General features: G+C 42.5%; 1 protein-coding gene across 1 annotated transcript in view; it reads right to left on the bottom strand.

Annotated features, from left to right (window-relative positions):
* CYP7B1 (cytochrome P450 family 7 subfamily B member 1) overlaps window positions 1-13,763 on the bottom strand; it is a 159,216-nt gene that overhangs the window by 46,147 nt on the left and 99,306 nt on the right. Inside the window, exon 2 of the mRNA XM_083187175.1 lies at window positions 12,609-12,745. Coding sequence (XP_083043301.1) covers window positions 12,609-12,745 — 137 coding nt within the window. The remainder of the gene's footprint in view (window positions 1-12,608; window positions 12,746-13,763) is intronic.

Raw genomic sequence — 13,763 nt, forward strand, 5'->3', positions numbered from 1 at the left:
CTTACTAGTTAAATCTCTTTCTCGGACTCTGGGGGACATTTCTTAATCAATGGGTTAGTGAGGAATAGAGGTGTTAAGGAGCTACGTTTTTAGTACTACACAGTATATAAGCTCCTTCCTCCAACCCCTCCTCAGTTCGAGCTTAAAAAGGTTAAAAGGATAGGTTGAATAAACGGCTACTAACATTGTTCACATATACTCAACCATAATGGAGGGATCGGAGTACCCACTCCCCCCGATGAAGGGGTGCCGGACGGGGTCCAGACAGTCGGGATCCGACAGGCATTCACCCGAAGTCGGGATCCCGACTGTCAAAACACAGACAGCCGGGTTCCCGACGGCCACCCGCTATTTTTCCTCGTGGGGGTCCACTAGCCCCATAGAGGGAGAATAGAATAGGTGGCTCGCTACCCGCAGCATGGCGAGCGCAGCAAGCCCGCAAGGGGCTTAGTTGCGCTCACTATGCTGTCTGGGTCCGGCCAGTCGGGATCCCGATGTTGGGATAATGACTGTCGGGAACCCGACTGTCGGACCCCTATACCACACCCCGATGAAGTCAGAGATAGAAATATAACTATTAATTACCAAAAAACACTATTTTCTCTTTCCTTCTCTTTGTCCACTTCTTACCATGGGAATGCAGAAAAGCTGGCCCATGGTCCATACTTATCAGTACTTAGGGGGTGATTCAGACACGCTCGTTGGAGGCCAAAATGCCCAGCATTTTATGGGCGTGCAACAAGCGTGTCTGAATCACCCCCTCAGCATGTACACATCCCATTACATGCTAGTGAAGGGATTCGAGCAACAAGGGGGGGGGGGCAGAGGTGTTTGGCCAGGCGGCGTTTAAGTGCAAACATGCGAAGACAAGCGAACTGGTTTGAATCAGGCCCCAGATTCACTGCACACAAAATCATCAAAATCATGAAAGCTGTAGAATTTAGTAAGTAGCTGCTCTACATAACTGCTCTGCGCTGCCCAGAAAGTATGTACTGCAAGAGTGGAATGTACTGGAGCAGGCCATAGTAGATGTCTGCTTAACAGTGGCCTTAATCCATTTGGCTATAACCTGCTTACATATTGGCCAATCTAGTCTCTTAGCATCTTACAGAATAATTTCCTAATACAGTACTTGCAGTCCAGTCCAAGTAAATTCTAACCACATTCAGTAGTCATTGCCTTGCCTGCTTTAGATTTAAGTGGAAATTAGACAGTACTATATGAATGAAGGACATGCATGAACCGCTTCACTTTCCTCATGGATGACTAAAAATGGTGATTTACATGACAACGCTCCCAATTTGGACACCTTTAATGGTTAGAAGAAAAGCCAACTTCCACAAGGTCTACTTCCTTTTCACAGGATCAATAGGCAGTACCTCAATAGCTGTCAATACCAGATTTAAATACCATGGCTCTTTAGCAGGCATGTCCAAACTACGGCCCTCCAGCTGTTATGAAACTACAAGCCCCATCATGCATTGCCACCGTTTTACTATTAGGGAATGCTAAATCTATGGCAAGGCATGCTGGGCTGTGTAGTTTCACAACAGCTGGAGGGCTACAGTTTGGACATGCCTGCTCTATAGGATGTTTATGTAGTGTTTTAGATGTATGGGTAAAACCAACTGCAAAAAGGTTGTTACTTCAGGTGTGATAGCCAAAACTTCAGGTGTGATAGCCAAACTGAAAGTAGATAGAGAGAGCGCCCTTTACACCAATTCATATATTTTTTCCAAACTCAATGATAATTACCTGCAGAAACCTCCTTTCTCCTTCGCAACAAAACCTTATTGCCAGTGGCGTAACTATGGAGGGTGCAGGGGTGCAACTGCTATTGGGCCCAGCAGCTGGGGTCAAAGTCCCAACAGACAATCCCAGGCACCCTTCTGAATGTTTTTTTATTTTTTAATGAGGTGGTGCGCTGCGATGCAGTGCTGATTGAGGGGTCTGTTTGGCAGTTACAGTTCCTGGAACAGAGGGCGGCAGGGTAGGGCAGGGCCACCAGCTGCAGAGAACTCCACAACAGAGGGCGCTGCAGCTGACTTTTGTAATTGCCGGGAGATTGTGTTACCAGCGGGTGCACAGTGGTTCCTTCATCCTGTACTGCAGGATATACGGGGCGTCAGACTTGGAGGTAGCGCTCCTCCCTAGCAGTCAGCACAGGGAGACAAATGGACAGCCACTGGGGGCACACTCCCTCTCGGTGCAAGACAGACAGGATGACTACCAAAACTAGTGTTCAGTCTAGCACCCGCCATCTTAGAAAACCCTTGCCGCTCCTATTCCCTTCCTGGGGTGTCGCTGTCTGCTGTGGTGTTTATAATAGCACAGGTCTGGTTTGCATATCAGAGCTGATATACAGACCACACTGTGCTAGAAGCACTACAGCAGACAGCGACACCCCAGGCAGGGAAGAGGAACTGCAAGGGTTTACAAAGATGGTGGGTGCTAGAATGAACACTACACACCCAGACAGATAACCATATGGGGTTGGGGTGGGGGGGGGGGGGGTGCTGCTACTTTCCTTCATCCACACCACCAGGCTGCCTGTGAGCCCCCTCCCCCAGGCAAGTATCAGCCTGCCTCTTTGCTCCCTTCTAGGTGTGTCTGACTCCCCCCCCCCCCCAGGTGACTGCCTGTATCCTCTCCGTGCTCTCCTGTGTGTGCCTGCGAACCTTCCCTCTGCTCCAATCTGTGTGTGTCTGCGCCCCTGCCCGCCCCACCCACCCTGCAGGTGACAGCCTGCCCCCCCTGCTACAATCTGTGTACCTGCGACCCACTCCCCACACACACAGCCCTGCAGGTGACAGCCTGTCCCCCTGCTCCTATCTGTTTGTGCCTGCAATCCCCCCCACACACACCTACATGTATTGCCCATCTATGCCCCTTCTCCTTCAGTCTATCTGCCCTGTCTGTCCTTCCATCAATCTATTCCCCCACATGGCGCTCTGTCCATCAAAGCCCTTCCCCAGTCCATCCGGCAGTTTAGGACCCAAGTTTGGGTAATCAAGGACGCTGGCTTAAAAAGGATAGGTAGTTACTTCATCTGGGTTACCAGTGGCGTGACAATAGCCCCGCAGACCCTGCGGTGGAGGGGAGGTGCTGAGAAAGCGTGGGTGCTGGGGCGGTCTGCAGGGCTATGGTTACCCGCTACCGTCTACCAGCTCATCTGTCTGCGGCCCCGGCTCCACAGCATCAAGAGTAGAATAATGGATGCATTGTATAGGGAAGTAGCTTGTTCAAGATGGGAGAGAGAATAGGAGAGGCATTAATAATAACCATTACCATATCCGTACTGCCCCAAAAATATACTACAATGTGCTGCAAACTGTAAATAGAAACTTTTTTAAAAATGATTCTATTAAAAGAATAATACAATTATTCCTTGTATCATGTGCACCTTTAAAATACCATGAGATTAAAAACCAAATGGTTGAGAAAACGAATATGATTTGCCTTTAAAAATGCAGTTTTTCTACCTAAAATTTGCCAGAATTTGAATAGCAGCTATCCAATTAAGAATCCATCTAATTACTTGGCTTTGTGGTTTAAATTTGCTTTTAAACCAAGTGACACATTTATACCTACAGTATAATAAAGTACCATCATATTCTGACTAAACAATAGAACAATGAGAGTCATCACCAATAAGATAGATAAGTGCACAAGAGAATTCTGTATGTGTTGAGCAGTTCTCATATCTATTTAATTTGCACATGATCAAAAAAAATCTTAAGCTTGTGCCATATAGTATGAAATCCACCTGATAATGCCAGTAGAATCTTACAGATAATTACCCTGGCCTAATGCTGGCAGATACGCAGTCCAACAACATAAGGTTGATAACCATTAACACACATTTGCTAAGCAATCTTAGAAGGCAGACATACCAAACTATGCACACACTTGCACCTATAAAAAAATGACAAAAGCATCAGCTTTTCAGAAAACTGTATTTATATTTTTTAAGTAAATATTTTTGTTGTTTTTGGTCTGCAGTTTCACTGATTTATGGCTGTGTCAGTGTTCTCCTAAATGCCCCTGATCTATGACGATTGGCTACATCCCTGAGTCTACTGTGTCTGGCTCAAAGAGCTAGGACTGTTCCATTGTACTTCGGTAATCAGGTGTAAACAGTAACTTAGCCATCCATGACCACTGTATGGAATTTACTCTGCTCTTCTCAACCTGAATTTTACATAATTAATACATTTTGAAAATAATAAAGTTGATGTACTTTGTTAAAGGCGTGTGCTAGAATCTATTCATCCCTTGATTACTTTTCATTTGCACACAAGAGTATACGTATACAAGAAAGGTTTTTCTTCACAGAATCAAGGATTATTTTATTACGAAGTGATATTCAGGGTTCCAATCAACCTTTGGGATTGTACTCACCTAAAATGCAAGGGGGCATGGGGGGGGGGGGGGGGGTCCAGATGCCCAGAAGAACCACCTTCCCCAACCTGACCAGAGGCTTGATTCATGACCCTAATAGCAATTTTATATAACGGTGTTGCTTCTCCTGTTCGGTGGCAGCCGCTTGTCCTATAAAGTCTACTGTCTACGAATATGAGTGCTCAGTTAGTGCACCGGTGTAATCAAATAGTTGATGAATAATTTGTCTGTACAGATTGGACTGCTTGATGAACCAAAAATAAGCAGCTTATGCCCAAAATCCTTGCTAGAGACAAAGTATTCCTCATAGCCAAGGGCAAATGTGTGTTTGTTTAAAGTGTTGCATGCCCATTTGTATGGTACCTGTTCTGGTTCTTCTTTGAATGGAATTTGAGCACTACAAAAGTCTAATGTTAGATATTTTTAATAGAAACATTGGAGTCTGTGTATACAGTATGTGACACTGGGAGAAGGTGTGCTTAGTAAGCTTATGATCTCTGATGTGCAAATTTACAGGAGTGATTATCGATGAACTGCACATGCATGCGGATCTCAGCACGTATGTGCGAGCCCGAATAGTGACAGAAAAAGAATATGGACCGTAGTCACAATCCGCTGGCAGTTTGACAGTCAGGAAGCCTACATTTGGGGGTGGTAACTGGCTGAATTCTGGCAGTGTCAAAAATCTGGATCTGTGATGTCAGTGCCGGTCTCAAGCTGCCCGCCTCCGTAGCAGATGGCCCATAAGGCCAGACTCACTCAAATTTGCACAGACTGGAAAAAATCATCCGATAGGTCGTGAATTGCAAACAGATTTGTGGTTGGATAGCGAATAATGATCCATTCGCAATTCATTCCCAGATTTGCATAGGTGGTTTTTCTTTCCGTCTGGGTAGTGGCTATCTACTTACAGTCGCTTGTAAATTTGCAGATGAGTGATCATTTCTGAATCAGGCCCATAATTCTGTCTCCTTGTTATATTATGTATGAAGTATGACATACTGCACTTAGAACAAGACTATACAGCTTGATCAGTGTTATAAGTTAGGGGCTTATTCTGGTTCGGGCGGCTGGGCCATAAGCGTACGTTCCGGGATTTTTTTTGATCTGCGCATGCGTACCTTCTACAATGCGCAGGTGCGTCGACTCCACAACGCTCACGGACGGTTCTTTCCGTGCGAAAAAACCTGTCCGCAAGAGTACGGTCATTGTGGGCGGCATATGGGCGTGTTGAGGGGAGCGGCCGAAATAATGAGGGAAACTGGGCGTAAACATGGGCGTACACGGGGATGTGCACAAAAAATGTACGGTGCTACTACCACTCGATCGGCGAAAGCACCGTGCATTTCGGACACAAAACAGGCGGCCGCCACCTCCAGACCACCCCTACAGATACCGCATGAGATCGGACACCTGGGTCTGCTAATTAACGCTGATTACTACTCAAACACATACACCTGAATGTAATAAGCAATGCTGCAGGCTATTAAGTGAAAACCATTATGTCACTACCTGCAAGCCACACACAGCCCTCAAACACATTGGAAGCATATCTTTCTACACTTCTCTACATGTAAAGGTTGGTTTCATTTTAGGTAACATTCATTAAAAGACCTGCTTATATATGTCAAGGTAGTTATTTTATAACCATCTACACCCATTCAGAAAGTGTTTTGGTATACTTTAAAAAGCAGGACACTCAATTCACAGAAGTCGACATGTGTCAACTTTTTCACTGTAGCACAAACATACCAGTTTTTTATATGGAAAAAGACACATAAACCACATCTAAGACCAACAAGGATGAGTTGTCCATTGAAAAAAGGAGAGACCCGTCCGTACAAGGAGGCGAACGCTCAGATAGCCATAAGATGTCGGTGTGAGCCGTATACGGTGGCGTACGTTCTGTTGTACGCCAGCTGTCGGTGTCTAGGAATCGATCCGCCCGTGTACGGTGGCGTACGCTCAATTGTACGCCACTCCCCTTTGTCTGTGTTTGTGGCCGTCCGTATGCGGATGTTTTGTGGGTGGGACTTTCGCTCACCGTCCGCGTACGGGAAACGTACGCTGATACGGAACGTACGTACGTTTGGCCGCCTGAACCAGAATAAGGTCCTTAGAGTGGTTTGCATATGGTCTTTTTTTTAACCAAGCTATTCTCTACTACCACATAATAAACTAGTTGTTAATTATTTTCTAAAACAGAGTACAAGTGTACAATTTTTTTATAATTTTTTAGACAATATATAATTCTTTATTTTAAAACAACGGTAGATAAAAAGGAAGAACATTGTTCAAAACTAAAAACGATAAGTGACCACCTATTGTCAGATAAAATGGCCATTCCTGATATATAAAAAAAAATTACGTGTAGATCAGGAGCAGATCCAGAAGAAAATGACAGCAGATGGGTGGTTTTATCGGAGATTGCTACATCTCCACTAACCATGGAGATGTTGTGGGGGCGCCGGGAAAAGGGGCATGGCTTCACTACAAGGGGCATGGTCTCACCAAATATGCCATCCTACAATGAGTGTCCCTTATACATTATGCAACACAGTAGTAGTGCCGCTTAGACATAATGCACATGCAGTATTAACACCCCTTGTGCAACAGTAGTATTTTCTTACACATAATGCCACAGTAGCAGTAGTTTTTTTCCTCTGTTCCCCTCTCCCTATCACCCTACATGCAACAGTGCAGCCCTCATCCGTTCAGTGTGTCTGAGGTGACGTTTCTTTCTAAAGCTGGGAGAGGATGCTACAAAGGTCAGTGTAGGACCTCAGTGAAGTACATACCACTTCTAATTACAGTATATACATAAAAAGTGGGTACCCAGCACCGGCTGCACCACTCTAGTAGTAGTAGTACGTTAATTTATAAGGTGCCACAAAGTGTCTGCAGCGCCAAACAAAAAACAAATTACAAGGTAACGTACAGGGTGTGTTGATAAAATACAGCATAAATAGGGGTATAGCTGGTAGAACTAAAATCAGCATCAGTTCTGAAGTAGGTGTGGAAATTGTCGAGGAGACTGAAGATGAAGTAGAGGAAGGGAAGAACAGGACAGGAGCACAGGTGAGGTAAAGAGGTAGGGTGAGTACATGAGGAAGGAGGGCCCTACTCATAAGAGTTAACATACTAAAAGGAGGTGGGTGGATGAACGAAAGACAATAGGATAAGTAGGAACGGATGGGAACGGAGGCAGGATAGGAGGATCAGAAGAGGTTAGGAGGAGGGATAGTCGAAAGAAGTGGGTTTTGAGGGAGCGTTTGAAGGAGGTAAGGGAATCAGAAAGCCTGATGGGTGGCGGGAGGTTGTTCCAGTGCAGGGGGGCAGTGCGAGAGAGGTCTTGGACATGGGAGTGGGAGGAGGTGATTAGGTGAGAGGTCAGTCGGCGGTCAGCGACGGAGCGAAGGGGACGGGAGGGAGTATGGATAGAGATCAGGGAAGAGAGGTAAGGAGCAGTGGAGGAGGAGAGAGCCTTGTAGGTGGTGGTGAGGAGTTTAAAGAGAACTCGGAAAGGAATGGGGAGCCAGTGAAGAGATAGACAGAGGGGAGGCAGAGGTAGAGTGGCGGGAGAGGAAGATGAGCCTAGCAGCAGGGTTAAGAATGGATTGGAGAAGTGCGAGGCGGGTGAGAGGTAGCCCAGAAAGAAGGATGTTGCAGTAGTCAAGGCAGGAGAGTGAATGAGAATTTTGGTCACGTCAGTGGAGAGGAATGGTCTGATGCGTGAGATGTTGCGTAGGTGAAAGCGGCAAGACTGTGAGAGCACGAATGTGGGGGGTGAAAGAGAGGGAGGAGTCAATTATGACACCGAGGCAGTGCGTTTGGTCGGTGGAGGTGATCTCGGTTTCACCAATGCTGATGGAGAGATAGTGGGAGAAGAGGGGATGTTCGGGGGATGGAAGATTAGAAGTTCAGTTTTAGCCATGTTTAGTTTCAGGAAGCGTTGGGTCATCCAGGCTGAGATGGCCGTGAGGCATTTGGAGACCTTGGACAGGAGTGATGGGGATAGGTCGGGGTAGGAGAGATAGATTAGGGTATCATCAGCATAAAGGTGATAATAGAAACCATAGGAGCTGATGAGGGTGCCCAGAGAGGTGGTGTAGACTCTAGTTATGGGTTGCCCTGCGCACCAGAGAATGTTTGGGTTGCATGGTTGTTAGGGCTGCGGTGGATACTAGTGCCTGGCAACTTTTTGAAATTTGAATCTTCAGTAATGTTGCTGCTCTCCGTACAAAAAAAAGCATCATAGTACCTCCCTGAATCTTCCACTGGTGGAGAGATTTCACATTCTACAGTAGCTATTTATGTGCTACAGTTCTTTCCAAGATATTGTCTGTTATCAGACATTTTTGTTTCTTAAGAATACAGTATGCCTTCGGTACACTGTCGATATATTGACATGACTATGCAAAGGTAAAAATGTCCACACAGCTAAATTGCTTTAAGTAGCATTACAACAGGTCTGAATACTGGTGCCAATATTCTCATGTCCACATAGTCACGAACAGTACAGTGACTACATAATGTATATGTATCCAATGTAATCAATCATTAGTTATACATAATTATAATTAGTCAATCTCTATGAGGAATAGTTAGTCTGCACAATTGCCTGCTACTTTCCAAAATCCATTGAGTATAGACAAAGTATTCCTCATAGCGAAGGACAAGTGTGCATGTCTATTAAAAGTATTGCACGCTTCTTTGTATATTACCAGTTCTAGTTCTCTGGAGATCTTTGTAAGTACTTCAATCTTATGTTAGATATTTATAATATAAAACAGATAAGTATTTGTATTTAGCATATACAAGGCAAAAGGTCCAGTAAATGCAGTGCTGCTGAACCCAACGTGATCAGTTGTAGGGCAGCACAGTAGTGGTTATCTGACTCAGGGGCAGATTTATTAAGCTCGGTGAAGTGATAAACTGTCTGTTTTTTATCACCGGCCAATCAGCTCCTAACTGTGAAGTTACAGGCTTGGTTTCAAAAATGACAGGTAGGAGCTGATTGGCCGGTGATAAAAACCAGACACTTTATCACATCACCGAGCTTAATAAATATACCCCTGAGACTGTGACTGTTAATGTGATAACTGACAGACTGCTATGTGTGGAATATAGCAACTACTTCTATGAACACTACTGGATCTACTGCATACTATATTCTAATAAGCTCATAAAGAGTTTATTCTTGGTTACGGTATAAATGGTAGACAATGTCAACTTTTGGGTGTGTTGACCAATTCCAGGTGTCAACCTAGTCACTGTTGACCATTAGTGGTCAACCTAGTGACTGTTGACCTAGACATTGACCGCATACCTTCAATCTAAGATATTATTAGTAGCTCTATTTTGAAATTGTTATGGTGATCAATGTAACTGGGTGTTGCTCTAAACAAGGCTATGGTTTGATTTAAATGGCACAAGTCTAGTGAAAAACTCTTGGCGGTCACTGCACAGCCACTTCCTAGTCACACTGAAGCAACGGGCGCCTTCAACATAAAATTTGGCATTTCGGAGTGCAAAGCAATGCATATAATGTCCAATGAATCCAACATTTTTTAATTCATGATTCTGGCGCTTCACTTTTTCCACATTTTGTTCTGTTAAAGCCTTATTCCAAAATGAAATAACTTCATCCCCCCCGCCCTCAAAATTCTGCACACAACACCCGTAATGACAACGTGACTAAAGTTTTGGAGGTATAAAAATAAAAAAACAATAAACCACATTATAGATATACTTCTTTGAAAAATGAATAGATCTCTGATCCAGTGAAACAATAGGAAGCGTTTGTCCAAACGTATTTTATTAGAAAGTCCTTCAACAGACGGGCACAAGATATAGCAGAGGATTCTCCAATCAATTGATGGAAGAATTCTCTGCTATATCTTGTGCCAGTCTGTTGAAGGACTTTCTAATAAAATAAGTTTGGACAAACGCTTACTATTGCTTCACTGGATTGGAGATCTATTCCTTCTTCAAATAAGTATATCTATATTGGCGCCACACCACTATGGTTGTCTATAAATTACAGAATACACATTTTTAAATACCTTTTTATGAACATCCATTAAGATGATCACTGTTTTATGAAGTTTCTCAATCTTACTTCACATTTGTGCTTGTTTGGTGTTGAACCAATTGATTACAGCTGAAGATATACTGTGACACAATGTATTACAGAGCCTGGTGCTTATTCTGGCAGCAGAATGTCACAGTGGGATCATGTTTGACTGCATGAGGCTTATTTTTCACCCTGCTGTGCAGAGATGCAACCAAAGGGAAAGCAACGCAATTACCTTCAGCTTCATTTGTTACGAAAACACCAATTATGGCTAAAAATGCTTGTAGGCTGGTAGGATTAAATTCTTCCCAGGTACTGTCCTGGCCCACCAGAATGGCCTATCTGTAGAGGACCATTACTTAGAAAGGAGACATCCAGGCTAATGTAAGCTGAAATACTTCATTCCAAAAAAAAACCCATATGCACGGAGTCATTTCTACAAAGGATAAGATGCAACCCTGGGATCCCTGAAGATATTTAGAGAGCTGTCTCCTTTTTTTTGATCCTTATACAAAATAATGTCTTTGGAAATACTATCATGCACTGTACCTCGCTTTTTTTCTCTCTGGTAGGACTATCAAATTTACGTAATCGGTCTCTTATTAGGAAGATTTCAGTGAACTGTTGACAATGATGTACAGTAGTGCTTCGCCAGGATGACGTCTGGGGAAAATGATTCTGCTGCACCACCACACAAAACCAATTAGAGAACTATTTTCTGCGACAGGTCAGGAATTTACATGGTTTCTCATAGAAAGATGTGCTTTTTAATTTCTTTATTAAGATGACATCCATGTCCCTTGTGCCTTCTTGCAATGACAATCATTTGTTCATCCCATTGGAAAGTACAATCAGCGAAATCGCATCACGGGTACGGGGCGATGCCAGGATCTCTAAGCATCGCTCTACATTTTCCAAATGAACTGCTTGGAGATTGATAATTAAAACAATATCTATTGATCAAAATGGTTGACATGACCTGTATCGAGGCACTGGCAACAAAATAATGAAACTGCCCAAGAGTATGTGAACTTCACGATATTTAAGCAAACTTCATTCCATGGTATTCAGGGTCATCGGTTTAAGCAGAACATTTCTTTTGACCTTTTTAATAAATGCTTTACTAGTATTATCTCTGAGTGAATTGGAAATTCTGATGCTTAAATGATGAACATCCCAGATGCTCTCACCGACAGCATGAGATACTCCTTAAATAAATGAAAATACTAAAGCAAGTAAAATAATCTTAATCTTTCATGTCAAGCATAATGTTTTAAAAGATTATATAAAAGCAGCACCATAGTTTATCATTAACTTAATAACATCCCTGTCCTCTTCTGGACATTATAAAGTCCACTGCTAACTTTTTAGTTACGACTAATATTAGGATTTTCAATTTGAAAGTAGTATTATAATACTCATACCACTTACAAGTAAGTGGGGCAGTACGGATGGTGCAATGGTTAGCATTACTGCCTCACAGCGCAGAGGTCATGGGTTTGATTCCCACCATGGTCCTAACTGTGCAGAGTTTGTATATTCTCCCCGTACTTGCGTGGGTTTCCTCCGGGTACTCCGGTTTCCTCCCACAATCCAAAAATATACTGGTAGGTTAATTGGCTCCAAACAAAATGAACCCTAGAATGTCTGTGTGTTCGTGTACATGTGGTAGGGAATATAGATTGTAAGCTCCACTGGGGCAGGGACTGATGTGAATGATCAAATATTCTCTGTAAAGTGCTGCAGAATATGTTTGCGCTATATAAGAAACTGCTAATAAATAAATAAATAAATATGAGTAAATATCTTGTATATTCTGATTTTTTTTAATCCAGTTCGATATAATGTTAAATTTTTATATTATTTATACTTTGAAAAACATTTCAACACAGAATCAAGGAACAAAATACCAACATATATCCATATAATATTAACACAATAAAACTTTCCAACTTTCTTAAAAAAGAAGAATCATTACAGAATACATACTTGTGTTTATCATAATTTTTAAGTAAACATTTTTGAGTTGAATAATTAACTTTTGTAATAGTGGTGACATCAATTAATATTTAAGTAAGTATACGGTTATACCTAAAGATATACCTATACCTTTAGAAGTAAAATTCTTTACCTGCAAGGCGGATTGTGAAGATGTTTCCATGTTTCTCTTGTTGAGATATCAAGAATTTTAAAGAGTTTTTGCTGAACTGGTAAGCATAACCAAAGAAAGGGAGCCAGCCATTATCCAAAGGGGGTTCTCGATCTCTCCTACAAAAGCAAAAAGTTATATCTTTTGAATGTCTTCAAACATATTTTAAAATAAAAGATGATAGCGGTATATTTAATTAGAGTTGGAAACTGCAGTTTGTAAAAACGTCAGTTTCTGACTTTTAGCTGAATCCATCATTCAACCTAAAAAGTTATATATTAGATATAAGCAAGGAAGGACAGTGTCAGGTGAGCAGCAGCGGCAGCTCATCTGGCACCATCCTCCCGTCCGTCATCCTCCCATCGCTCACTCGGTCCAGGCACTGGGCCAGGATAGCAGCAGCAGCTCACCCAGCACCGTCCTCCCACTGCTCATCCGGTCCCGGCCCAAGTGAGCAGCAGCCAAATCTGACAGTCGGATTTGGCCACATTGAATAGGTATTGTCGGATCCATTGTGACAAATGCCTGTCGGAATGGATCGGATTCTAATTGAAAATACCCCATGCTATACTTTAATAATTTTCAACTCTTCATTCATCAGTGGGTTTTTTCACATACAAAAAATTGGACAGAAAGGTAAACGGCGCTAATGGACTATACCACAAGTATCAGAAATTTTAAATTTATTTTATAAAACACAATAATTCAATTCACAATACCACCGGCCGGTAGAACAATTTCAAAATATTTTTTCAAATACAAAAAAAAATCCATTCTTTGGAGTTTCATTGATACCACATTATACATTGTCTGAGTCACAATATAAGGCCTATTTATGAAATCATAAATAAGGGATAAAGCAAAAAGAACCCCCTAGATTTGAAAAGTTACCAAAAAGGCATATTCAATATTTTAGCACATAATCTAAAATTGATTGAGTTCAGTATATTTTCAATTAGTTTTGAATACGAATATGATATCGTCATTTCTTGGCACATAACAACCTTCAGCTCTTTATTGGTTGTTGTCTGATGTTTGTAGACCTCAACTTTCAGATGAACTCATTGGCTGTTTAGAGGCCTTTCATGAAGCTTCGTAACTTAGCCGGACAAATGAAAATAAACATGCACTTGTGGA

The sequence above is a fragment of the Crinia signifera genome, chromosome 5 (assembly GCF_055691185.1).
Source record: "Crinia signifera chromosome 5, ASM5569118v1, whole genome shotgun sequence".
Lineage (NCBI taxonomy): Eukaryota > Metazoa > Chordata > Amphibia > Anura > Myobatrachidae > Crinia > Crinia signifera.